This window comes from Chrysemys picta, chromosome 4 (genome assembly GCF_011386835.1).
Source record: "Chrysemys picta bellii isolate R12L10 chromosome 4, ASM1138683v2, whole genome shotgun sequence".
In the NCBI taxonomy this organism is placed as follows: Eukaryota; Metazoa; Chordata; order Testudines; family Emydidae; genus Chrysemys; species Chrysemys picta.
The window spans coordinates 629542-657472 of NC_088794.1; the positions used below are offsets into that span (position 1 = coordinate 629542).

Here is a 27931-nt window from a genome sequence, read left to right on the forward strand (position 1 = left end):
ATGCGACTGGAATGTGACAGGGAGATGAGACTGAAAGAGCTCGAGTTAAGGCAGCAAGAACTGAAGCAGGAGCGGGAAGAGAAGGAGAAACAACGTCAGCATGAGCTGGAACTGGCCAGGCTGAGGAGCAGTGGGGCCCCGGCTGCGGTGAGTGAGGGGGGACCCAAGACTGCAAAGAGCTTTGATAAGTGCTTCCTGGCCCAGCGTAAGGAGGGGGAGGACATGGATACCTTCCTGACGGCCTTTGAGAATACCTGCGAGCTGCTCCAGGTTAACCCTGCAGACAGGCTCCAGTTTCTCATCCCCTCACTGGACCCCACAGCCAGGGAGGTGTACAGCCGACTGAAAGGGGCGGAGACAGGGGACTACGAACTGTTCAAAAAAGCCCTGCTCTGCGAGTTTGGGCTGACCCCTGAGATAAACCGGAAAAGGTTCCGGAGTCAGCGTAAAACCCGTGAGGTCACATACCTACAACTAGCCAACCGGGCGCAGGGGTATGCCCACAAGTGGACAGCTGGGGCCCAAACTAAAGAAGACCTGCTTGACCTAGTCGTACTGGAGCACGTGTATGAGCAGTGCCCATCCAACCTGAGGCGATGGTTGATGGACCAAAAGCCAGAGAACCCGCAGCACGCAGGCCAGCTGGCCGACGAGTTTGTGAACAGTCGGGCAGGGGATAACAGGGAGGAGTCCCAAAGGAACAGGCCCGTCACAACGCAGAGAGAGTCATCATGGGACCTCCCAGCGGGGAAATATGGAGAACGCCGACCAAAGGGGAACATCCAGCGTCAGGTCCGTATGACCAGTTCGAGGGGACCCATGGGACATGGGCTGCTATCACTGTGGCCAAAGAGGCCACATACAGGCCCAGTGCCCCAGGCTCAGGGACAGACTGAACGGACCCAACCCACAGAGGGTTGGAGACCCAGCCGGGCGAGGGGCAGCGTTCCCAGGGAAGGGGGGCTGGCAGAGTACCACCTGCTAAGGAGAGAGGAGAGCTCCAGGCCAGCTCCTCTAGGGGGCTGGATGCTCCAGACTCAGGGTTTTTGGTTTATACGGTGGGCGCGGGGCTGTCCCTCTGGAGAGAGTACCTTGTTCCCCTGGAGGTGGATGGGAGGAAGGTCAATCGATACTGGGATACAGGCGCAGAGGTGACGCTGGCCCAGCCCGAGGTGGTGGCCCCAGATCGGGTGGTGCCCGACACTTACCTGACCCTGACGGGTGTGGGTGGGACCCCATTCAAGGTGCCTGTGGCGAGGGTACACCTGAAGTGGGGGGCCAAGGAGGGCCCCAAGGACGTGGGGATACACCCGTATTTGCCCACTGAGGTGTTGATGGGGGGGACCTGGAGGACTGGCCAAGCCACCCCCAGGGTGCCCTGGTTGTGATCTGTAGTCAGAGCCGGCGAGGGGCACTGCGCCCTGGCCTTGGGGAGGGTGCCTTGCCTGAGGCGCAGGACCCTAACCTGGTGGGGAGGGAATGCCCAGGGACACGGCTCAGGGAGGCGGCGGCTTCAGACCCAGCGGGCGAGAAAGAGCAGGTGGCCATCCCTGTCCCAGCTGCTGAGTTCCAGGCCGAGTTGCAGAAAGATCCCTCCTTGCGGAAGATAAGGGACCTGGCCGACCTCAATGCGGTACAGACCATGGGGAGAGGTGGCCGGAAAAGGTTCCTGTGGGAGAAGGGGTTCCTGTACCGAGAATGGGCTCCCCCAGGGAAAATGGAGTCAGGGGGGATCAGGAGGCAGCTGGTGGTACACCAGAAGTATCGCCGCTAGCTGCTGTGCCGGGCCCATGACATTCCCCTCTCAGGGCACCAGGGAACCTGGCGTACCCAGCAGAGGCTGCTACGGAGCTTTTAATGGCCTGGGGTCTTTGTTACTGTCCGACAGTACTGCGGATCCTGTGACCCCTGTCAGAGGGGGAGGAAGGCCCGGGACAAGGGGAAAATGGCTTTAGGACCCTTGCCCAGCATAGCGGAGCCTTTCCAGGGGGCGGCCAGGGTAAAAAGGGGGGCTCTGAACCAAGAGAGCCCGAATCACCGAACTCCAGACTGGAGCGCTGGGAGAAGACCCCAGCCCAGTTGGAACCCCAGGGGTACTGGGGTGGGAAAAGGGCACGGGCCGCATAAACCTTCCCGCATGCGAACTACGAGTGCCATCGAGCACACCTGACCTAAGGTGGGGCGTGAAACTGGAGGGGCCTGGTGTAATTCTCACCCAGGAGTGGGAGGGATGCGGGGGCATCCATGGGAACGGGGGTAGGTTTGAACTTCCCCGGGTCACTGGCTAAAGTGACCCCGCTCAGTTCGGTCTCGAAGGGGGAAAAGATGTGACGAACTGGGACTGTTCTTACTGTGGGCTTTGAATGCTGACAGGGGAGTGTGGCTAGGATAGTCTGCATTGGGGGATGGGAGACTGACCGAGGGAGAATACCTGAGCATGTAACATGAGAACCCAGGAAGGGGTTAGAAGCCAGGTGACACCTTTGCCCGGGAAACTGAACGAAGGCTGGAGAGAGAATTCAGAGCTGGCTGGTGAGATGGCTGGGAGGCAGACGGGGCTCTGATCTCCCAAAGGGGCTGTGGGGCCCTGGGACCCCAAGATGGACCTAACTGAGGGGGTCCTGTTGTCTGTACCTGCAAGACCTGTCTTGGACTGTGTTCCTGTCGTCTAAATAAACCTTCTGCTTTACTGGCTGGCTGAGAGTCATGGTGGATCGCAGGAAGCCGGGGGTGCAGGGCCCTGTGTCCCCCCACACTCCATGTCACATCCCTAGTGAGACACAGAAACCACCAAGCCCCAGAGCAGCAGACGACAAGGACTATCTGAGGCAGATGCATGTGGGTGGAGTCAGATCAGACACATACCGTTGTGCGTAGGTGAAAGATGGACTGAACAACTAACAGAAGAGCAGAGAACGGTGCTTCCTCTGGGGAGCTTTTGCGACCAGGGGCTGCTAACAGGGAGTTTCGCAAGGGAGTTCTCCAGGTGAAGGAGGAGCAAATATGGGACCCTTGAGGTAAGTGACTGTCTGTAGTGTGTGTTTGTGTTTGGGGGTTACTTGCTGTGTGCTGAGCTTGTGTTTGTCCGTCTGTTTGGTTGGTTGGTTGGTTGGTTGGTTGAAGGACGTGTGGTGTGGCTGGCAGTTGGAAGCTGTGAGCTTACAAACAAGGTTTTAAATCTAGAAGCCTCTGTTCATTGGCTGAGCCTTAGTCAGGGGGCGGGGCTATCAAGAAGGCCAGGGCTTTATAAAGCAGTGAGACAGTGACCAGGGGCTGCTAACAGGGAGCTTCGAGAGGGAGTTTGGAAGGGGAGTGGGAAGGGGGTGAGGTTCACTTGCCATTCTTTAAAACCTTTAAACTAAACTATATTCAAATCTTCTTGATTTAAACAAAAACCCCTGTCAGTAACCTAGGTAGCTGCAGGAGACAATGCAGGCAGAAGCCCAGCTGCAGAGTGGGGGCTATCCAGTTTATTGCACTGAATGCAGTATGTATGATTACCTGCCCTGTGGGCGGGTGGCATATGTGTGCATTTGGTGCAAGGAGCTCCTGGCCCTCAGAGACCACGTACGGACTTTGGAGGCCAGGGTAGCGGAACTGGAGGAGCTAAGGGAGGCAGAGAGGTATGTTGATGAGGCTTTCCGGGACACTGTAGAATTGTCCCACCTCCGGTCAGACAGCCCCTGCGCTGTTGAGGAGGATGAAAGGCCCAGGGAAGCAGAGCAGTCAACGGGAGCAGAGGGAAACCTTCCCATAGTGGGGACCCTCCTTTCAGATGAAAAGGGCATCAAATAAACAGTGACAAGTTTTTAAAGTGCTTGTACACAAATGCTAGAAGTCTAAATAATAAGATGGGTGAACTAGAGTGCCTCATGTTAAAGGAGGATATTGATATAATAGGCATCATAGAAACCTGGTGGACTGAGGACAATCTATGGGACACAATCATTCCGGGTACAAAATATATCGGAAAGACAGAACAGGTCGTGCGGGGCCAGGGAGTGGCAGGACAGTGATAGTGACTATGAAATGCTAAGGGAAATTAGAGAGGCTATTAAAATTAAGAACTTAATAATAGTGGGGGGATTTCTATTATCCCCATATTGACTGGGAACATGTCACCTCAGGACGAAATGCAGAGACAAAATTTATCGATACTTTAAATGACTGTTTCATGGAGCAGCTGGTACGGGAACCCACAAGGGGAGAGGCAACTCTCGATTTAGTCCTGAGTGGAGCGCAGGAGCTGATCCAAGAGGTAACTGTAATAGGACCGCTTGGAAATAGTGACCATAATACAATAGCATTCAACATCCCTGTGGTGGAAACAACATCTCAACAGCCCAACACTGTGGCATTTAATTTCAAAAGGGGGAACTATGCAAAAATGAGGGGGTTAGTTAAACAGAAATTAAAAGGTACAGTGACTAAAGTGAAATCCCTGCGAGCTGCGTGGGCGCTTTTTAAAGACACCATAATAGAGGCCCAACTTCAATGTATACCCAAATTAAAAAACACAGTAAAAGAACTAAAAAAGAGCCACCGTGACTTGGCTTAACAACCATGTAAAAGAAGCAGTAAGAGATAGAAAGACTTCCTTTAAAAAGTGGAAGTCAAATCCTAGTGAGGCAAATAGAAAGGAGCATAAACGCTGCCAAATTAAGTGTAAAAATGTAATAAGAAAAGCCAAAGAGGAGTTTGAAGAATGGCTAGCCAAAAACTCCAAAGGTAATAACAAAATGTTTTTGAAGTACATCAGAAGCAGGAAGCCTGCTAAACAACCAGTGGGGCCCCTTGATGATGGAGATACAAAAGGAGCGCTTAAAGACGATAAAGTCATTGCAGAGAAACTAAATGGATTCTTTGCTTCAGTCTTCACGGCTGAGGATGTTAGGGAGATTCCCAAACCTGAGCCGGCTTTTGTAGGTGACAAATCTGAGGAACAGTCACAGATTGAAGTGTCACTAGAGAAGGTTTTGGAATTAATTGATAAACGTAACATTAACAAGTCACCGGGACCAGATGGGATTCACCCAAGAGTTCTGAAAGAACTCAAATGTGAAATTGCGGAACTATTAACTAGGGTTTGTAACCTGTCCTTTAAATCAGCTTCTGTACCCAATGACTGGAAGATAGCTAATGTAACGCCAATATTTAAAAAGGGCTCTAGAGGTTTTTTTCATAGATTCATGGATTCTAGGACTGGAAGGGACCTTGAGAGGTCATCGAGTCCAGTCCCCTGCCCGCATGGCAGGACCAAATACTGTCTAGACCATCCCTGATAGACATTTATCTAACCTACTCTTAAATATCTCCAGAGACGGAGATTCCACAACCTCCCTAGGCAATTTATTCCAGTGTTTAACCACCCTGACAGTTAGGAACTTTTCCCTAATGTCCAACCTAGACTTGGAGGAACCAACCGGCAGTGTCTCTAGCTAGTGCCGGCCCCAGTGTCAGTGACACTACATGTCTGGAAGCAGAGGGTGTAGATGTACATTTGAGTGTAGCATGCAATCCCTGCACCAATGTGATCACATTCCAAAGATTACCCCAAATTCCTTTCACTTTTACATCTAGCAATGAGTAACTGACTCCTGGTCATCCTTGTACCAGGAACTAAACCTTATAATTTGTCCACTGTTTAGTACAAGACCTGCAGGTCTGAGGGACCTTCTCCCCATAGGTGAGTCTTTTATTTGTATTGGGGGTAACTGTGTTAGTCTGTATCCACAAAAACAACGAGGAGTCCGGTGGCACCTTTAAGACTAACAGATTTATTTGGGCATCCGCTTTCGTGCACCTGCATCTGAAGAAGTGGTTTTTTACCCACAAAAGCAGATGCCCAAATAAATCTGTTAGTCTTAAAGGTGCCACTGGTCTCCTCGTTGGTTTTTTATTTGTATTTTGATGTCAGGTTTGTGGTCTAGGAAGCAGAATGTTCAAAGGGAAGAGGGAATTCTCCTCTTTTCCCAGGTGCTCTGTCTACGGCTCCAAACTTAGACAGTTTTGTTTTACACAGTCTGGCATATGCTGGGGCTTTAATGAAGTGTCTTCCTGTCTAACTGTATCTAACATGTGCCGACACTTTGTGGTTTGGTTTCTTTTACAGCCATTTCATAAAATAATGAAGGGCATGGCGCCAGAATAAATTAACATAATTAACACTGCTGCAGAATTTAGCTCCACTATCAGATGGGTCTACATTAAAACCCATGATGCCATAGGTTAGTGAACAAAACTGTAAAGATGAGGGCCTTAAAGTAAGTGTGTGTGTGTGTGTGTGTGTGTGTGTGTGTTAGGGTGACCAGGTAGCAAATGTGAAACAATCAGGACACTTTGTTACACTGCCTGTGCAGAACAAATGAAAAGCTGGAAGATCATTAGTAGCATTGTTAGTAAAAAAATATTACTCTGCATGTGCAGATTCTGGGATTTTTAAATTTTTTAAACCTCTGTAACTCAGCCAAATGTAAATGGATTTTCCCCAGACCACGGCAAGGCATGTTCCTGTGGGCCTGGGCACATGTGTGCGAACAAACCACAGGGTTCCTAGAACCCTAGCTTTTACCACACTGCTCCCTTAATTGTGCCTTGCCTTCCTGTAGGACTGGGACGAAAGCATCAAATATATTTGGATCTAGTGCAGACCCCGGCAGCATCCACTCGCCTCCTTGACTGGTGAGTTTTACAAGAATTATCGTATCTTTCCATCCATAGGTTAAAGTACACAGGATATGTCTGTCATTAAATGGCTCTCCCTGAAGATAAACAAGCATAATTAGCACTTGTACTTTGCCCTTTAGCAGGGAGTTTGGTAACTGGTTGGGCTTCTGGTTGATGGCATCAGTGAGTCCAGAACAAGTCGCTGAGTGCACAACAAAGGTGTGGAAAGCATATGGGAGAGAGGGCTGGAATCCATGGTCGTTTCTAGTTCATGGGCTAGGACCTCAATTCAGGACTTCCTACTCCATCCACAGTGGATCTCCCACTGAGGAGTGGGAGCTGCACAGACAGTAAGGGAAGAACAGGGCCTTTACGGAGTAAACTAGGCTTTGTTCCTTATTTGTTCTGTACTCTATAATCACAGCACTGTCATTCAGTGAGAAAATCTGCTCCTCTTTAAGCCGCTGTCATTCCGACCCGGTGTTGCTCTTCCTTCTCCAGTTTCTCTCCTTCTTCCTGGTCTCAGAGAGCATCTGTTCTTGTCTCTGCATGTCCTTCTCTGGAGCAGCTCTGAATCCCTAAGCCCCATGAGCATTGTGTTCAAGCCCACTCTTTCCCTCTCCAGCCACTAACATGATCCGCTCCTGAAAGCCAGTTTCATCGGGTGGTAGAGCTGATGCTCCTGTGAGACTAAAAGGGAGCAGGAGCAGTCACAGTTCTGAGTCAATGGCCCAGGTGCTCTGCTGTGTTCCTCATGCTCAGGGCAGCTCACCCTTCTCAGAGCAATTGGTTCAGGCTCTCTGCAGACTCAGGCAATGTTCCTGCATTGTCACACACCTATTCTCTGCCTGTGGCACATCATAGCCTAGTCTCTTGTAGGATGTAATACTTTAGTCTAATTTCGGCTGTTGGGTGTCGTGTGCAGGTGCTGGGTGGGGTTGGTGGTGGCCTGTGATCTACAGGGGGTCAGACTAGATGATCTGGTTGCCCCTTCTGGCCTTAAACTCTATGTCTCTATGAGTACAAAGCAGGAAGCTCATATTCTTGTCACTGAAATCACCAGCTGCAACTCAGATAAACCTGGGCAGATCCAGTCACTTGTATCCATCTTCTATAAAAAGTTGTTTAATGGCAAGGGGATGGGGAGGGGGGATCCAATCCTCCCTCCTCCCCATTTTACAAAGGTTTCAGGTGGCCCCTGAGGCATGTGTAAAATCACGGGTGTGCTGTGAGAGCACATGCCCTCTTTCCTCGCTTGAACAATTAGTAACAGGAAATCTCATCCCAGCCCCATACTCACTTACAATGCAATAATTCCACCCCTTTCGCCTTCGAATTAGGATCTATTTGCAGCTTCTTGCACACTTTTCGGCTTTCTGCATCACTGCAAAATACAGAGACAGGAAAATGTCTGGTGAAAAAAACAAATCAAAATGTGTCCAGCATTTAAAATAAAATGCACAGTTCTGGTTTCTCATCAGCTTTGTTGCGATTACTGGTAGGTTAGAAACTTCATTCACTTAAATCTCAAGCAACAGTCATTTCTATCAAATTTGTCAAGCACCCTGCTGCAGCCAACTCTGATTCTAGCAGTTTGTACATGGGACTGAATGGTGATAAAACAGGGACCAGTAACTGCGGTTCCTGCCCGGATTCCTGTCCATTAGAACTGAGTTTAGCTGCTACATGTTTCAGTGTAGGCCGGGCTTCAGTGCAGGTGAGTAAGCGAGAGATTCTAAGTCTCCGGAAGAATGTGTCCCTAGGTGTATTGACAGGACTGGTGAGCAAACAGTGTTTCACACCCGCCCCGAGCAGGATACTTTCAGATGTTTTATGCCTAGAAACCAGGTGTGAGGGTTTTCCACGTCCCCTTTTACCAGTTCTCAAGCTGAGCAGTGGGCCGAGGACTAGCTGAGGGCGAGAAGGCCCTGTCCTTCCGCAGGTAGCTGTTGTGATGGGCAGGGAGTTGAGTCTGTGTCATTGACTGGAGGACGAGTGTACTGGTCCTTGTTACCTTGAGCGCTAACATTCCTAGGAACACACTCTCTATGTTATGAATATCGTTTTAGCTCCCGCCCGTGCTCCCCTCCTTCAGAGACGATGCAGCTGCTTTGGTTTCCAGTGCTCCTGGGGTGTGTCACCGCAGGCCAATGTAAGTTACAACGCTTGAGGGCCTGGACTATGTGTCCCACAGAGCCGGGCCCTGAGCCTGATCTGGGATTCTCAGCGCTGCTGTAATGCAAATATCAAACAATAAAATAGAAAAGAAACCCAAGTAGCGCTCCTCCCCTGGGCAGGCCCGTTTGCTGGCCAGCTGCGAAGCCAGCCAGCCGGGGAGACGGGTGGGCCGGCTGGTCGGCCTGCGTAGTTCCCATCAACATTCGGAGGGAACTGACACATATAACAAGTCTGGGCAGCAGAGAGGAGGCTGCTGTCCCCACAGTGGAGAGGGAGCAGAGAGGAGGCCTGTGATAGACAGACAGAAGGACAGTGGAGGGGGGCTGAGCTAAGAAGAGGCAAGTTCCATGCGATGGGCCGGGGCAAGTCTACAGAAGGAACTGGAGGGATCTTTATTAATGATCTGGAGGATGGCATGGATTGCACCCTCAGCAAGTTCATGGATGACACTAAGCTGGAGGAGTGGTAGATACGCTGGATGGTAGGGGTAGGATACAGAGGGACCTAGACAAATTAGAGGATTGGGCCAAAAGAAACCTGATGAGGTTCAACAAGGACAAGTGCAGAGTCCTGCACTTAGGACGGAAGAATCCCATGCACTGCTACAGACTAGGGACCGAATGGCTGGGTAGCAGTTCTGAAGAAAAGGACCTAGGGGTCACAGTGGACGAGAAGCTGGATATGAGTCAGCAGTGTGCTCTTGTTGCCAAGAAGGCTAACGGCATTTTGGGCTGTATGAGTAGGGGCATTGCCAGCAGATCGAGGGACGTGATCATTCCCCTCTATTCGACATTGGTGAGGCCTCATCTGGAGTACTGTGTCCAGTTTTGGGCCCCACACTACAAGAAGGATGTGGAAAAATTGGAAAGAGTCCAGCGGAGGGCAACAAAAATGATTAGGGGGCTGGAGCACATGACTTATGAGGAGAGGCTGAGGGAACTGGGATTGTTTAGTCTCCAGAAGAGAAGAATGAGGGGGGATTTGATAGCAGCCTTCAACTACCTGAAAGGTGGTTCCAAAGAGGATGGATCTAGACTGTTCTCAGTGGTACCAGATGACAGAACAAGGAGTAATGGTCTCAAGTTGCAGTGGGGGAGGTTTAGGTTGGATATTAGGAACAACTTTTTCACTAGGAGGGTGGTGAAGCACTGGAATGGGTTACCTAGGGAGGTGGTGGAATCTCCTTCCTTAGAGGTTTTTAAGGTCAGGCTTGACAAAGCCCTAGCTGGGATGATTTAGTTGGGGTTGGTCCTGCTTTGAGCAGGGTGTTGGACTAGATACCTCCTGAGGTCCCTTCCAACCCTGAGATTCTATGATTCTATGAACGATCCTGGTTGGGAATAGGGAGGTTGGGAAGAGATCGGACCTAACAGATCTTTGCCATATCTGCTTATTTTAGTCTCAGCTGCCATTTTATCTCCTCAGGTTCCACCCACCTGCCAGCCTCTTCCAAAGTCTAAAATACAGCCCCGTCATCTGAAAAGGATACAGCCACCCTGCAGACAGGGAGTCTGGTGGGAACTCGCCAGTGGTGGGGAAATTATTTCAAGCAGGTTTCTTCCAGAGCCTCCCACCATGGCCAATGATTCCATCTACCTTCCATTTGCAATCTGAATTCTGAAAAAAATCCCATTCATTTCTCCTATTGCAGCTTCAGAGGCTGAGAGCTCTGATTGCAGCCACGTTTGGGGTCTGTGTCGCAGGAGCTGTGGGAATAGCTGTGATCCTGGGGGCTGCCCTCTGTATTTAGAGGAGAGAACAAAGACCTGGAAGAGGTAGCAGGAGCATTATCGAGGGATTTCTCCAAGAGGAGGCATTGAGACCATGCGCTTTTTGCGGTGTTTGTCTGACAGCTTGTTTGCTGTGTGCTTGAAGGCTGTGGTGTGCTCTGTTCGGGGGTGTTGGTGGTGCTGAGCCTATGTAAGCGGGGGAATGGTCCCGCTATTGTGGGGAACTTTCCTGGTTCATACACGATCCCGGTGAAGTGGGCTAGTGACAGGATCCGAGTCCTCGCTCCCACTCCCTTTACCCAGAGGCCTGCCTGACCTCGAGGGCTCCCCTTCCACCTCCTGTCTGGCAGAGTCCTTGTAACCCCAACAAGGCTGGGCCCAGGATTCCTGGGGGGCTCAACCCCCAACCCTGCTGTGGTCACTTAGGGCTGGGGCTAGGGTGTTTCCACTCCGGGGGGCTCTTTCTGCACTGGGCACTTCTAGGCTTACCATATCTAATAAATAAAAAAAGAGGACCCTCCACGGGCCGTGGCCCCGCCCATTTCCCCACCCTAACCCCGCCCCAACTCCGCCCCTTCCCCGCCCTAACTCCGCCCCCTCCTCCCTCCCACTCCCAGCCGGGGGAAAGGGCTGCCCCAGTGCTACCGGCTTCAGGGTTTGCCGGGCAGCCCCCAGACCCTGCGCCCCCAGCTGGCGCTTCCCCAGCGCAGCTGGAGCCCGGAGGGGAAGCGCCCAGCCGGGGGCGCAGGGTCTGGAGGCTGCCCGGCAAACCATGAAGCCGGTAGCGCTTGGGCTTCGGGCAGCCCCCTTGCCTCCGGACCCTGCGCCCCCGGCCGGGCACTTCCCCTCCCGGGCTCCAGCGGCGCAGGGTCTGGAGGCATGGGGGCTGCCCGAAGCCCATAGCGCTTGGGCAGCCCGGCTCTTAAACAGAGCCGAGCTGCCCAAGTGCTACTGGCTTTGGGCAGCCCCCCCTGCCTCCGGACCCCAAGCCGCCGGAGCAGAGCAGCTGGAGCCGGGAAGGGAAGTGCCTGGCCCGTGGCTCGGGGTCCGGAGGCAGGGGGGGGCTGCCCGAAGCCGGTAGCGCTGGCTCGGGCAGCTCGGCTCTTAAAGTCTGAGAGGGGAGGAGCAGAGCAGAGCAGCCGCGGGATTGGAAGTGCCCGGCCGGCATTTTCCCGGACATGTTTGGCTTTTCGGCAATTCCCCCCGGACGGGGGTTTGATTGCCAAAAAGCAGGACATGTCCGGGAAAAACCGGACGCATGGTAACCCTAGGCACTTCCCTGATCCACTGATTATTACATACAGTTCAAAGCAAATACAATTATTAAACAGCAATTTAAAAAAATAAGGAAAAACTGTGAAAGGTGAAAGGAAATCCCGTCACCTGCTCTGTGGCACTGGGACGTCACAACCAGCCTCTCTGGAACGTCGGGGCAGTTCAGTCTGTTCCTCCCACTTCCCAGGCCCCTGCCCAGGCCCTGGCTGTGCTGCAGAGACGCTGCGGGTCGGACACTTGCTCTGGCGGTGGCCACACGCTCTCAGGCTCTCGGTGGCAGGACCCTTCTTCCCAGCGTCGCCCCCGCCCCGTCGGGGTTACGATCCCCCCTCCAAGTCTGGCCTGCAGAGCATCTTAGCTGGGGGCATCTCCCTGCGCTGGGCCTGATGCCCAGGGTCCCCCTCCTCCCCCCAGCTGCTCACCGCACCCAGCTCCAGATGGCTCCAGCCCCAGCTCCAGCCCCAGCTCCAGCTCCACCCTGACCCTTCCTCAGCACGGCTGCTGCTGCGGCTCGGCCTCCAGCGACCTGGGTTGCTTCTCTGGCCCTTCTGGCTTTGGGGCTGCAGCTCTGCTCCCCAGCTCAGCTCGGCCCCTGCTCTCTCCTTAGCTCTGCCCCACTCTGTCTGACCCAGGCAATTCCAGCTCACAGGGAGGGCGGGACCCCCCTGGCCTCCTGACTCCCTGATTAGCTGCCCGCCCTGTCAATCAGGCTGATCTGGAGCATTGGCCTCTCCCCATTGTTCCTGGGGACTGTCAGTCTCAGGGTCCGGATTTCCCATTGACCCCTCCCCTTTCTTCTGGGACAACAGTCCCCTACAGATTGATGGGAATGGGGCATTTCCCTGAAGAGACACTGGCCAAGATTCACAATAGGGACTTGGGAGCTGCAGTTTTTAAGCGCCCAATGTGAGGCGCTTTCGAGGCCTGATTTTCAGAGGGGCGGGTGCTCTAAAACCCAAGACCCCTTAGAAAGGTGCTGAAAACTCAAGGGCCCCAAATCACTAGTTACTGCTGAAAAGTCTGGTCCCTGGACAGGGCACAGCAGGGCCAACACCAAGCCTTCAAAAGACGAGTCAGGCCCCAAAATCACGGGATTGGCTGTGCACTCGCAACAAATGGGGGGTGAGTCGCGGAAATGGTAGAAAGTGATTGTAGGTGTTTGGCCGATGGTTTCGATGGCTGGATTCGAGGTGTAACGGAGTCACTGGTGTCTCTCGCTGAGAAGAGAGTTGGTGTCTCAAACAAAGGAAATGCCATTGATCCAACCTCCCTGGTGTCAGACGGGCATTTGACACAGTTCCAGGCAAGAGACTATTAGTTACATTGGAGAAGAGGGGGATTAATAGGAGAACTGAAAGGTCGGTAAGGGACTGGTTGAAGGGGAGACTACGATGGGTCACACTGGAAGGTGATCTGTCAGGCTGGAGGGAGGTCACTAGCGGAGCTCCTCAGGGATCTGTTTTGGGACCAACTTTATTTAACGTTTTCATTACTGACCTTGGCACAGAACGTGGGAATGTGCTAATACAATTTGCTAATGGCACAAAGTGGGGCGGTATTGTCAGCGTTTCACTCTGAGCCACCGCTTTCCCCAGACACGCCCCAGGCTGGTCCTCTAACCACTGGACCGTCCTGCCTGTCCAGCAGCAGCCCCGCCAGGTGTGATCAAAGGGGCACCAGCTGGGGGTCTGCAGCGATGCCCAGGAGCGCCAGGGCTTGTCTGCCCCGGGGTGAGCTGCAGCGGGCGATGCTGGGGTCCGTATGCTGCACCCGGGTTCGGTGGAAGAGTCTCCTGCAGTTTGGGGGGCCTGGCTCTGTGTCTCACTGCCCCCCCATGCCTCACACACACACCCCCACGCTGACCCTCCCTGCTCTGTGTCCCACAGGCCACCCACCCAGCACGATGGAGATCCTCATGCCGGCCCCCATCTGCCTGATCGAGAACAGCCCGGCGGGGGAGCTGCAGGTGCAGCAAGAGGCACTGCGGGTGCTGGCGGAGATCCACCAGCCCGTGGTGGTGGTAGCCATCGCCGGGCTGTACCGCACCGGCAAGTCCTACCTCATGAACAAACTGGCCGGCAAGAGAACAGGTGAGAGAGACGTGAGCCCTGCCCCCGGGCGCTAGGACTCCTGGGTTCTCTCCCTGGCGCTGGGAGGGGAATGGGGTCTAGTGGTTGGGGGGCGGAGCAGGACTCCTGGGTTCCCTTACTCTGTGTCTGTCCCAGCTCTGCTTCTCTCTCCCCAGGATTCTCGCTGGGTTCCACCATCCAGTCGCACACCAAGGGCATCTGGATGTGGTGCCTGCCCCACCCACACCGGGCTGGCCACACCCTGGTGCTGTTGGACACCGAGGGGCTGGGCGACGTGGAGAAGGTGAGGGGGGGGCAGCATATGAGAATCAGCCAATTTGCAGAGCAGGATGGAATCCCCTCGGCATGCAGGGGCTGCTGGGACTTGTAGTTCCCTGGGGGCTGCTGGGACTTGTAGTTCAGGGCAAGGCATGCTGGGAAAGGGGATGGGGTATTTAAGCACCTCCCTCTGCTAAGGGACAGACTCAGCGAGCCCCATGTAGGGGAAGGAGCCGCTTGCTGATGTGGGGCTGACGCCCTCTGAGGGGGGCAGTGCTAGTGCTGGGAGGGCTGGGGATGCCGTGGTGTGGTTGGGACGGGAGGCCCAGGGTGTGGCTGGAAACGCTTGTCCTGCCCGGGGAGAACTGTTGAGATATCAAAAATGTTTCCCATGAAATGTCAAAATGGGGGAAAAGTGCCAGGGCCTGAAAATCGGAAATGTGTCCTGGGTCCGGGTCACGCAAAAAACTTGGATCATTTTCAAACATTTCATTTTGATTGTCCATTTTTTTCTTTCTTTCTTAACTTGGTCCAAATTTACCGAAACCTTGGCAACGAGACGTCACTTTGCCTTAAAAAACAGCAAGTTTCCAGTTAGACAAACGGCCTGTCGGGCTGTTTCCACCATTCTGAAACTTTTTTCCAAATAATTTTTCAAGTCAGGAAACCTTACCTGACCCTGTTTCACCAGTGATTTTGGTATCAACAATTCAATGTTCTCCAGTGACAATTTCCTGACCTGCTGTAGCGATGGAGGGCAGGCCTGGCATTCAGGAGAGTTGGGTTCAAATCCCTGCTCCACAGACCCCCTGGGTGACCTTGGACTCAGTTTCCCCACCCAGCCTGCCAGAGGGAGTGTGACAATAAATACCTTCACGCTGGAGAGGGGCTCAGACACGGCCGATAAGATGGATCCTTTGAGAAGGATCCCGCAGCCTTGGCCATATGTCGGCATCGCTCTGCTGTTGGTGGAGGGAAGAGCCGGCATCGCCAGTCACCAGGGAGCAAAAAAAAGTCGGGACCAAAAAATGCACAAGAGCACCTGCAAACCCCGCGCCCTGCAGTGGGGGCTGCTGCAGCTGGACCTTGTGGGGCTGGGGGCGGGGGTTGTCACCTTCCCAAAGTTTAAATGGAGCCACGTGGGTTAGAAACTTACTGCAGTAAAAGGAGAGCAATGGGAGCTCCTGCCCTTCCTGTGCCTCCGGGAGCTGGGGATTTAATGGGGTGGGGGAGGGGAATATGCCAACCCCAAATAGTGACTTTCCCAGGTCCGAGAATGGGAATTCATTGTGGTCTGGCCTGGTATTCTGGAGAGCTGGGGGCTGTTCCCCTGGCCAGCCCTCCCCCATGCCTCAGTTTCCCCATCTGTGCCATGGGGCTGGCAATCCCACCCTGCTCTGCGATGGGCTGTGAGCTCTGCAGCTGGGACGTGCTCAGGACGGTGACGGTGGGTGTTGTTCCAGGGCGACACGAAGAACGACACGTGGATCTTCGCACTGGCCGTGCTACTCAGCAGCACCCTGGTCTATAACAGCCGGGGCACCATCGACCAGCAGGCCATGGACCAGCTGCAGTATTCTTGCCTGGGGGCCAGGGCTGGGGGGGGCATGTCCCCGGGGAAGGGCCCCGTGCTTCCATCCAAACGCTTCACCCCCTGTGAAATTGTGACACACAGCACAGGGTGTGAACCATGGCCCCCTCTAGTGGCCGCTCCGCATGAGGGGGTAACAACCCACTGCTACCACCAGCTGTCGGAGTCACTCCTTCAGGTCCCGTGCTGCAGGCAGCTGCTCTGGACCCTGAAAGTTGTGGGTTCAATCCCTGCTTCTTGGTGTCGTGATGGTGTGACGGTGCTGCCTGTGAGAGCCAGCTGAGGTCACTCAATCAGGGTGAACTGCAAACAGAACGGGGCAGACAAACCCCAAACACTGGTGGATATTCCAATACTTAGATTTACCAACCAGCACAGAACAGCTTCTATAGAACCTCACTGGTTACTCAGACGTCCAACCAACGCAGTTCCCTTAAAGTGCCCAGCGTCTGGCCTCCGTCCAGACACACCTGTCAGATATGATGATGATTCCTGACAATCTGATCTCATCATATAAAAGAAAAGGTTCTTCCAACCCCGAAGGATCAGCCACATAACCAGGTCCAATGATAACTTAGATCTTACCCCTTCGGATGCAAGAAGAAGAAGTGAGGTTTTTACTCATGAAAGCTTATGCCCAAATAAATCTGTTAGTCTTTAAGGTGCCACCAGACTCTTTGTTGTTTTTGTAGATACAGACTAACACGGCTACCCCCTGATATTAGATCTTACCCAAAATACACCCTATAGTCAATTCTTATTAACTAAACTAAAATGTATTAAAAAAGAAAAGGGAGAGAGTGTTGGTTAAAAGATCAATATACAGACAGACTTGAATTCAACTCTTGAGGTTCAGACACAGCAGAGATGAGCTTGTCGTTGCCAAAAGTCCTTTTAGAAATAGTCCATAGGTTATAGTCCAATGTCCATATTCAGGGTGGCTCCAGTCAGTGACTGGGGATCTCAATCCTTGTGGCTTAAGATTTCCCCCTCTTGAAACCCAAAGCAGATCTGAGATGAAGTAGGATCATGTCCCAGGGTCTTATAAATTTCCAGCAGCCTTTCGGCCTGAGAAAACAATAGGCCTAATTCTCCTTCCAAACATCCTGGCAATTAGCACAGGGTCATTTACCCATTAAACAGTTCAGATCCAGGTTACCACAACCTTCAAAGAGACACAGAGACAATAATACTATTTCCCTCAAGTGTCTTCCTAAATGTTAATATTCCTTTTTTGATCTTTGTATCAAAGCTATAGGAATAGACAAGACATGTTTGCTTACAGCACAAGCCCTGAGCAAACATCTCCCCTTCTATCTCTAACAATGCCGGCTGCATTTCAAAGCTCTAATCATTTACAGATCTTCCTAATGAGTTCAGCCCTGGGTCAGGTCAGTCTGGGAGGTAATTAACTCTTTCTGGCCCTGTCACCTTCCAATGACATATTATATTACACTCATAACGTCACAGATGGAATATCCTCCCCTTCCCCCAGGCCCTCTGAGCCCCCATTGCAGTTGGGTTGGGGGGGCCCTGAGGGATCGGGATCCCCTGCAGGGGGTGCCGTGTCTCCGGTTCCTTAGCCGGCCCCCAGCTACGTGACGGAGTTGACAGAGCGCATCAAGGTGAAGCCAGTGGGTGGGGGTGGCCGGCAGGAGGGGGCGGATTCGGCCGAGTTCGTGCGGTTCTTCCCGGCCTTCGTGTGGGCCATGCGGGATTTCACGCTATGGCTGGAGCTGGACGGGCGGGAGATCACCGAGGACGAGTACCTGGAGAACGCCCTGAAACTAAAGACAGGTAGGGGCACTGTGCTGGCCCCAGGGTGGTGCTAGGGGGCTCTGGGCTGTATGGGGTGGGGTGGGGGCTCCCCTGGCAGTCAGGGCTGGCCCCAGGGCGGTGTGGAAGCAAAGAAAGAATACCTAAAAAAAAAAAAAAAAAAAAAAAAAAAAAAAGTTGTGGAAGCAAAGAAAGAACTGACAGGAAGGGGATGCAATACATGACAGTTCGTTAGCAAGAGTCAGGCTAACTGTAACCCTGATAACCCGAGATTTGTAGAAGCGAGGATTGTGTGAGGCGGGTGAGAAAGAACTGTGTAAGAAGTCATTATGACCTGGTATAGATAAGGTGTAGAAGACCTTGTGTAGATAAGGTATAGAAAATATTGTATGTTGGCAAGAGTCAAAACAAGTGAGGAAATGAGATATCAAGATGGCCTATGTATAAACAAAATGCAACTGTTGCTCATTATTGTCTGTAACAAAAGGTATAAATGCTTGCTGTAATTGTTTACCTGTTGAGAGACCTGCTTAGCTCTCTCCCTCTGCGCAATTGTGAGAGTTAATAAAGCATCTGACTTGCTGTACCTAAACAAATAGTGAGAACTCTGTTTTTCTCCGACAATTTGGGGGCTCGTCCGGGATGGCAACGCCCGCAGAGGCACCGGCAGCTGCTACGGATCGTTCCCCTTTGAACCCCATGGCGCCACAATAGAGGTAGGAGACCTTTTGAAATCTCTATTGGGGTGTCGGAGGAGGACTGTCCGTGGGGCCGTCTGTCCCTGTTGGGCTCACGCCATCCGAACTTATTGACTGTGCAGCAAGGTCAGATGCTGAGCAGCTTAGGGGAATTGTTGCCGCCCCCTGTATGCATATGCGAGGTGCATAGGGTTTGCACCTGTGTTGAGGGGTTGTTACCGCCTCAGGAGGGGTTTTTACCGCCTCGAGTGATGCATCGAGGTACTTGGGAATAGTACCTGGAGGTACTTGGGAATAGTACCTGGAATAAGGCCTTGGTGTGTGTGTGTGTGTGTGTGTACACCAGTGTGAATTGAGTGTTACCGGAAGACGCCCAGAGTACTCTGCGAAGTCTTTTGGCTCGTGACCAGAACTACTCTAACGCAAGCCCGGTAACTAGAGGATCTTTTAGGAGATCCGACCCACGGTGGGCTAACTCGGCCTGGCATCGTCCGGCGAGGAGGCTACCTGGGTCTAGGAGTGTGTGAACCCATCCTCCCTCCCCTTTTCCTCTCCGTGTGAGCCACTGACAGTCTGATCATCTCACTGGATGCAACAGAGTAAGCGGCGCCGTCTCTCTGAGACTAGCCGACGCTCTTTGCTGAAGGGAGGTGTAGGAGGGTCGTGGCCATCCTCGTTAGTCTCTCCTGTGTGAATACCCTGTAGGGAGAGATCCTTAGTTTATGTGCCGCTAGCGCGGACAGGGCATCCTCCTCCCTGTGTGTGTGATTGGAAAATGGGTGGGGGACAGTCTAAGGATTCCCTCTCACCCACTAAGGGTACCCCAGCTTATTTCATGTACGTACATTATGGTACTAAAACCTGCAGGTATTTAGAGAATTGAAATCATTACACACGTGAAAATTCATCTAAACAATGCCCACTAGAAGGTACCTTCAATCTAGATAAGATCATACATCTCAGAGGAGCTTTTAATCACCAAAAAGCCTCTGACACACAATGGGAGCAATTTGTCTATTGAGGAAAGGAACGGGTTAATTTGAAATTCAGCTTGGTCCAGAGATAAAGAGAAAGTTAATCTGCGCTCAAGGTCAAGAATCAATGCAGACCAGGCTAAGTACAAAGAAAAACTGCTTTCGGCCCCAGCTGACTGTGAAAAAATATAGACAGAGTCAAACCAAAGGCAATACAAGTTACAGTGCTGAGATTACATTTGCATGCTTAACTGTCCAGTGAGATCCAACAGTCTGCCTTTGCGACCCTGGAGCCGGCGTGGTTTGGGGACGCTGAAGAAACCACAGGCAGCCGGCCTGGACTGGAATCACTGAAAAGACGCCCCAGGAGACCCCAGGGTGTAAAAGAACTGCCCTCCCAAGAGAGGAAGCAAGTTGGAGATTGCACAGCACCTTCTCTGAACGTTATACACAGACGTGGCCAGTCTGGACGTACGTGTGTGAGTATGAAAGTGTGCCTACTCTCAGCCGCAGTAAGTCTGAGAACCGGAGAGGGATTTAGCATTCCTCTCTCCACCCCGGCTGACCGGGAAGGGTGTCAGGTGGATCTACCCCAGTCGTAGCAGGACTGGGCAATAGAGAAGTTGGAGAAAAGGGAAAAGTTGTGTACTTGATAATTAGAATTGAGCAATTAAGAGCATAGATCATGAACCAGGCAGCAACTCAAACCTACGCCCAGGGCAAGTTGCAAGCCTTGAGACAGGACTTCCAGGCAGAAAAGGAAGCACTGGCTAAGCAAGTACCGGTCCTTCAGGGACTTGTCAGAATTTAACCATTTGTGTTTGCATATGCTGTAAGAGCAGTGTGTTTGCCACAAGAGAAAATTGAATAGTTAAACGCCAATGGGCCATGCGTTTTGCCCAAGTGGCAAGCCTCACGGGGGAGGACTCGGGTAGCCTTGTGAGTAAGAATGTTTAAGAGAAGAGACCAGGAAGGGTGGGGGCTAGTTGAGAAACCCACCCTCCTATCTAAATTGGTAGTGAAAAAGCTGGTGCCCATGGAAGGGACGGTTCAGCGAGAAAAGCAGGATCAGGCCCAAGCGGGCAGGCAATAGATAGAGAGATTGGAGAACAGGTTGGAAACTTTGAGGGCATAGTGGAAGGAAAGGAGTAAGTAATTATAAGCATGGGGATTTCAAATCCCCAGGATAATAATTGAAATGGTAAAATGTGTGTAAGACAGAGTCTTTGTACCAAGGTGCAAGGCTCTCCTTTCTTCTGCTGAATAAAGCAACTCTTCCTTATCCCTGTCTGGCTGTTATTGGCTCTCAGCTAGGTGGACCCGATATTTTGGTGACAGTTACTGGCGACTCCGGTTAATGAATTTCTGTCTTATACATTTAGGTGTTAGGTGTGTGGACGGAACTGAGCCTCTCATTTGTAATTCCTCAGAGTGGAAGCCATCGCGTGCGATGAAGCTCTGAGGTTGAATTGGGATCCTTCTGTCCCGTCCCCTGTAGCGTCAGTATTAGTAGAAATTCCTGTAATAGGATCCTATTAGGCCATAATTCCCTCTGTTCTCTGTGTAATTCTCTGTTAGAGTATCAGCAGGCAGATGGGTGGGTCTCTGGTAAAACCCTCTAAGGATAGCCCTTTGAATTATATGTTAAGTAAATGGCTTTTACCCAGTGTTCAGGAAAGAATAAAGATTTGAATTTGTTTTTGGGTAACAAAATAGCAGATAAAAGATCTGATAAAAAGAGAGAGAAGGACAGTGCCCCTGGCTCTGTGTGGTCGAGCTGTCACTTTACTAGGGGTGCATGGAGATTTTGTAAGCACAAAAGAAACAGTTACACCTTGTGTAGAAATTGATGTGGCTAGTGTTGTGGAAATTGAATTGTGGAGAGGATGTGCATTTTCCCCAGAACATGTGCAGTGTATATTGTAGCAGAGGTAAAAGAAATGCAAACCTACCAATATAGGTTGTGTTGTCTCTTTCAGATCACTGGGTGTTTGAAAGCAGGAGTTAGAAGTAAAAGGCAATCAAAAGTCTGGGAAAGTTAATTGTGTCCCTTTTTACATAAGAATTTTTAAGCTGTGGATAGCTTTGGATCTGGAAGCAAGCCAGAAAGCATCTGTATTAATGCAATTTTCTAACTAATAAGGTAGAAGCCACTGAAACCTGGGCTGCCTATGAAACAAATACAAGGAAATATGGGGTAATTCCTCTGTTTTGTCTAAAATCAACAAGAGTACGTGTGTATATAAAGGAAATATTTTAAGCAATGACTGACTACCCAGAAGGGGCAGACCTCTGTTCTTTTGTCTTTCAGATCATCAGAGAAAACGGATGCCAGCTGAACAGCATTCAATGTACCATGCATTTACTGGTACAATAGGAACTATTTTTGTGTTCTTTGTCCTGTCTTGTGGTGTTTGTCTTGTGGCCAGAATTGTTGGGTTTAATATTTTCATAAGACAGTCTAGTTCAAAATTAAATAGAAGGGTTAAATCAAAAAGCAGATACTTGTTTTTATTCAACTTGGAATACAAAAAGTGTTTGGATAAATCAGGAAAATGTGATATACTAAAGTCTAATACAGTTGCTTAAGTAAGAAAAAGAAACTTCATTGGCCAGATTTTTTTTTTAATTGAAAAAAATTGTTGTTAAAATTTGCATACCAACAGTCTTTGGAAGCAAGGACATGGAAGGTTAACCCACTCCCCATATTGCCCATGGGATCCTTCTGGCTACTTCAGATTTCTAGCCAGAGGGCTGGGGAGGGAGGAAAGCTATTGGACACCTGAGGTTGTACCGAGTGGACTCCTCAAAAGTGGGTGTGCTTGTCCTGGTTTGTTGCTCCAAAGCTCTGTAATAAAGTTATTTTACTGGAAGGGTGTACATGGCATACATTGAATAATAAGACTAATGTACTGTATAATGGCAATGTGTATGTGTTCATTGTTGGGAAAAGGTGTATGAGTGAAGAGTGGAAGTTTCCTTTGTAGGTTAAAAGAAGCCAAGAAGGGGAGAAGGAAAAAGAACAGAACGAGTTAACTGAGGAAAAATAGCTAGCAAGCTCAGTCCAAAGATAAGATGCTGGCACCATCCAAGGACACTGCCCACAGCTAAGACTTGGCTGATAGCCAAGAAAAGGGGGGCCTGAATGTGCCCAAGCAACTATGAGATCTGCAAAACACTGCCAGGCATTAATGAAATGTGTTAGGTTTCTTTTCTCACAGATAAAAGAAGTGCTACCCAAAGACCCCAGCAGCCCTGCCATTCATTGAAACAAGGAGACTGAGTCTACGTAAAGTCCATCAACGAAAGACTGCTTTGGCTCCACACTGGAAAGGCCCTTTCCAAGTCCTGTTAACCACCAACACCGCTGTGAAGTGCCAAGGACTACCTGCCTGGACCCATGCTTCTCACTGTAAAAAGACCCCTCCACCTCAGGAGGACTCTCCGACTGATGATAAGCCTATTTCTCCTTCTAGCTCTGCTGTGTCTTCTGGACAGCAGGAAAAAGAAAGAAAGAAAAAAAAAAGACAAGGTGAAGTGCTAGTAACCTCTCCCTTGTCCACTGACAGACCTACTGTGCCTCTGGATTTTTCTAGAAGAAGCAAAACCATTACAGGGTGATGTGCTAGTAACCTCTCCCCTGTATGATGCTGAACCACACTGTTTCAGGAAAAGAGAAGAAGGAACACTTGCTTCACTGAAACCACAAAGTCCAGGGATTCCTGACTACAAGAGACATTAAGAACTGACCCTGGTGAAGAAACAAAGAATTATACACTGGCAGGAAGAAACTTGTGGGACCCATGCTTGGGAACGTGGTATTGATTGGATTTTGGGGTTTATTCTACAGGCTGCGCCCTGTGTTTTGGATAAGTCCTTCAGCATGTATTGCCCTCCCTAATTGGATTTTAAATGATAAGTACCAAAGGCACCTTGTTGCCATTGCCCCTGCCATCTCCTCCATTACACTATTACCCCTGTAACACATCCAAATACAGACAATGTCATATATTTGATAAAACCAATGACTAAGGCCTTCACACTTTAGTGATTTATTTAAATATTGTTTAAATATATTTTTAAGGTTCAGGATATCCCATATAAGCGAACAATTGAATGGATCAGTGGAGATAAAAGTATATGATATCACTACCAGTGAACCCCAAGAATTTATAATTGCTCACAGGGGGCTGCCATTAGATTAGCACAACAGAGGGCTTGGATTATTTCCTCTAGAAAGAAGAGAGACTTGACCGGATCCCTGTGGGACGGGGCCAATAATGCAGCAGCAGTTTGGAATATTTTTAAGAACCAAGAACATGATGAGAAATTGGGGCAACTAGAGAAAGCCATTGGCCTTGTTTCTGGAGTACAACTAACCCAGGTACAGGCTGGAGTTGATGAGTTACATGTTATTTCCGCCCTTAGTTCAATGACCCAGAAGTTGCTGACAGAGATGGTATTGAATATCACTGAGGCTGGGAAGGCATTGCAGTGGGATCTAGCATGCTCAGAGATTCAGGATTTCTTGAAGGACCAGCTAATGGCCATTCGGAATGATCTAGAGCACCAGGCTTGGCCCACTGCCCTTACAGACACATCAGGAGTACCATCTGATCTGTGGCCATGGAGACATACTTGGAAACTTTCTGGGTGGAAGTGTGGACGTTCTCAGTGCTCCTTCCAAGCATATGGACCGGTTCAGGGGGTGTGGGCTCCCACATACCGAATCCTGCCGGGTCCATGGGGAGGATGCATGTGGGATTGGGTAATTCACCGAGACATCTGGGAAATTAAACCTCCTGGTATGCCCAATCGATTTTTAGTCAGTGCTCCTGGGATTACATCTGACATTTGGATGGGGTTAGGGAGTCAATGGACATTTTGGCCGTTACAACCCCCACAGCTTCAGTGTATCCGTAAACTGAAGCCAGGAGAAGTTGTTACTCTTCATGACTACGTTTGCTGGGAGGGTAGGGGACAAGGAACTACCCTGACAGGACACTTATTTTTTAAGCTAATGATAGCTGTGTGTATGTTAAAGCCACCACATTGCAAGACATACATTTTAATCTCATTACCACTGCAGGCAATCATATTATTTACTGGCCTGCAGATAGAATTTTGCAAGTAGTCCTTAGGTTCCAGATACCCTTTAATTGGACTAGTTTAGTACCTGATCGATTTCAAAATTTGCTTTCACTGTTACCAGAGGTTCAGAAAATCTCTGAAGTACAAAGGCAAATTCACATGCTTCAAAATATGTATCAAGTTAAAAAGTATGCCTTTCAGACAGCTTATAGAGTATCCACCTTATGTACTAAGTATGATGTATTGTGTTCTATGACTAAGATTGTACAACAACCCCATCATATTATCGCTATGGGAATGTTATTGCTTGTGTTGTGCAGGAGTATGTTATTGTTGTTGTAAAGGACGTAATAATAGTAATACCTTTCATGTCCATGCTCATCATGCATTGTCATTACATCCAATCAAAACCCCTAAGGTTGAAGCATCTGATGTAGAATCTGAATTCCGAGATTTAATGCAAATAGAGATTTGAAAATGTTTGTTGTACTAGTAGTACAAAAGGGGGGGTTGTGGAAGCAGAGAAAGAACTGACAGGAAGGGGATGCAATACATGACAGTTCGTTAGCAAGAGTCAGGCTAACTGTAACCCTGATAACGCGAGATTTGTAGAAGTGAGGATTGTGTGAGGCGGGTGAGAAAGAACTGTGTAAGAAGTCATTATGACCTGGTATAGATAAGGTGTAGAAGACCTTGTGTAGATAAGGTATAGAAAATATTGTATGTTGGCAAGAGTCAAAACAAGTGAGGAAATGAGATATCAAGATGGCCTATGTATAAACAAAATGCAGCTGTTGCTCATTATTGTCTGTAACAAAAGGTATAAATGCTTGCTGTAATTGTTTACCTGTTGAGAGACCTGCTTAGCTCTCTCCCTCTGCGCAATTGTGAGAGTTAATAAAGCATCTGACTTGCTGTACCTAAACAAATAGTGAGAACTCTGTTTTTCTCCGACAGCGGCACTAGGGGGCGCTGGGCTTGCAGAGGGGGCGACTTTTGCTCGAGACACAATCCCAAGCTGTTGACACCTTGCGGGTGTTAGTGGTCCCTGAGAGTTGAGGCGTTCAGTGTCCTGGCCACATTCCAGCTTGGATGGTTCCCCGGCTCCCCTCAATCCCCTGTGGATATCGGGGTCTCTTCCCCCAGGGGAATCTGTCCAACACCCACCATGCTGCCCCCCAGAAGCAGCCGCATGTCAGCGCAGGGCTGCCGCCTAGTTCCCGTCTCCTCCCCAGGCAGCACCGAGAAAACCCAGCTCTACAACCAGCCCCGTGAGTGCATCCGCCAGTTCTTCCGTGCCCGGAAATGCTTCGTCTTCGTCCCGCCGGCCAGCAGGAGTAACTTGCGCCGGCTGGAGGAGCTGCAGGAGGCCGAGCTGGAGCCCGAGTTCCGGGAGCAGGTGGCCCGGTTCTGCCGCCACATCTGGGAGATGTCGAAGCCCAAGACCATCCCAGGCGGCCACGTGGTGACTGGGGCCAGTGAGTATCGGTAGCCCTGGGGCCGGGGGCCAGCAGGGCTTGGGGGGTGCTGGGCAGGATGAACAGAGCTGGGAGGGGGTCCCGTGTGTCCAGCGCTGGTGGGGCCAATGCTGGTGCCTGCGCCCAGCTCTCGGGTTTGTGGTTAGAGGGGGCGCTAGAAAATCCTAGAGGAGCAAAGCCGTGGAAACAGCCCCCAGGGAGAACAGGCCGGGTGGTGGGAGCTCGACAGCAGATCTGGTCAGTGATTCCCAGGGGAGAGGCCTAGAGAGCCCCGTGGGCACGTATCCCAGGGAGGGATGCCTGGGTCCCCAGGGCGTTGGTAGGGCCCCACCAATTTCACATGAAAAATGTGTCACGGAACGTGAAATCAGCCCTTTCCCCGTGAAATCCAATGTCCCCCTGTTCCTAGGAGCGCCCCAGCACAGGGGGCCCCGAGCTCCGGCTGGGTGGGGAGGGGCAGGACTTTTCCATCTCCTGCACAGCTGTGCTGGGGGGATCAGACCCACCCCCACCTCCAGGAACCTCCTGCAACTGCAGGAAGCTCTGCGGTTCCTCCCTTCAGAATCCAGCTCCGGGGGCAGCACCGAAGGGAGGGTGGTAATTCCATGACCCCCCCGACAACAGCTTTGCCCCCCCACAATCCCCTTTTTAAACAGCTGAAAACATGAAATTTACCAATTTTTAAATCCCCTGGCCATGAAATTGACCATAATGGACCATGAATTCGGTAGGGCCATTTCTCTGCATCTCCCCATGGCTGGGGGTGAAGCCGGGCACGTCCCAATGAGAAATGAGGCACCAGTTGCTCACAGAGAGGGGGGATGGGGTGCATTTCTGACTGGGATGGGTAGACTGGGGATCCGGGTGGGGAGGGGGGCACGTCCCAGGCTCGGTGTCTGTCCTGCAGGGAGGGGCAGGGAGCAGCTGGGGTCCTGGAGAGTGTGGGAGGGGCTGGGTGGGGGCCTTGCCCCTGCACCCCTCCAGCCGCACTGTGCACTGACCCTGCCCCCTTCCATCCACACTTGGCACCCTGGCACTGCCCCTGCCCCTCCGGCAGTGCTGGGGAACCTGGCACTGACCCTGCCCCTCCGGCCGTGCTGGGGAACCTGGCGCTGACCCTGCCCCCCTCTCCGGCAGTGCTGGGGAACCTGGCGGTGACCTACGTGGACACCATCCGCAGCGGGGCGGTGCCCTGTGTGGAGAGTGCGGTGCTGGCCCTGGCGCAGATCGAGAACTCGGCGGCGGTGGAGGAGGCCATGGCTGTCTACGAGGAGCAGCTCGGGCGGCAGGCGGCGCTGCCCACAGAGACCCTGCAGGAGCTGCTGGAGCTGCACGCCCAGTGCGAGCGGGAGGCGCTGCGGGCGTTCATGGCGCGCGCCTTCAAGGACGACGACCGCCGCTTCCAAGGGGAGCTCATGGTACGGCCCCTCGCGCTGGCCCCAGGGGTTATGGGATAGCTGCCCCCCTGTGGGATGGGTGGGGCTGGGGCTCCCCGATCCCCTTCCCCGGGTATCTCCCAGCCCCGGTGTGATAGGTTCCCCCCTGGGGAGCCACCTGGAACTGGGATATCACAGAGCCCCCCCGTCCCACCAGCCTGGGCTCCCTCTCACACTGCTGCTGTGACAAGCTGCAAAGCCCCCCAGATGCACTTGCACCAGCATCACACAGGTAGGGACACACCCAGCTGCAGTCACAAGCAATCTCCAGCCCTGGGCGCATGCGGATTGGGACACATCCCTGCCTCATTTGGGCCCTGTCCTGGCTCATACCCTACCCTGGCTCCTACCCTCCCCCCTGGCTCGTACCCTGCCCTGTCTGTGCCCCTCCCCGGCTCACGCCTGCCCTGTCTGTGCCCAACCTGGCAGCGCCGCCTGGAGGAGCAGAAGCAGGAGCTCTGCCGCCGGAACGAACTGGCATCTTCGGACCGCTGCACGGCTGCCCTGCTGGAGCTGTGGGACGAGCTGGACGACCGGATCGGCCAGGGGGTCTATTTGGTGCCCGGGGGCTACCAGCGCTTCCTGGACGACCGGCAGTGGATGGTGGAGAGATACCACCAGATACTGGGTGAGGGGGCCTGCCTTGTGCTACCCGGCTTCGTTGGCAAGCTCTTCGGGCGCTGGTCCTGA

The 27931-nt window shown here is 51.7% G+C and overlaps 1 protein-coding gene and 1 long non-coding RNA gene across 2 annotated transcripts; both read left to right on the forward strand.

The window, feature by feature from the left end:
* Positions 1-27931, forward strand: LOC135982780 (guanylate-binding protein 1-like). The gene is made up of 9 exons (XM_065590955.1): positions 1-94; positions 323-664; positions 13736-13940; positions 14183-14222; positions 15661-15770; positions 17383-17585; positions 25563-25805; positions 26943-27223; positions 27671-27931. Exons 1-9 carry the CDS (start codon positions 1-3, stop codon positions 27929-27931), a joined length of 1779 nt encoding a protein of 592 aa, XP_065447027.1.
* LOC135983282 (uncharacterized) lies at positions 17762-25256 on the forward strand. The gene is made up of 2 exons (XR_010600861.1): positions 17762-19715; positions 21548-25256. It is a non-coding gene; the product is annotated as an uncharacterized LOC135983282 (long non-coding RNA).

Bases quoted from the DNA above. Each gene is read 5' to 3' on its own strand.
- LOC135982780 (XM_065590955.1), top strand. From the start codon at position 1: ATGCGACTGGAATGTGACAGGGAGATGAGACTGAAAGAGCTCGAGTTA. The intron at 14,223-15,660 runs GTGAGGGGGGGG...GTGTTGTTCCAG, and splicing joins GGCTGGGCGACGTGGAGAAG to GGCGACACGAAGAACGACAC. The intron at 25,806-26,942 runs GTGAGTATCGGT...CCTCTCCGGCAG, and splicing joins CCACGTGGTGACTGGGGCCA to TGCTGGGGAACCTGGCGGTG.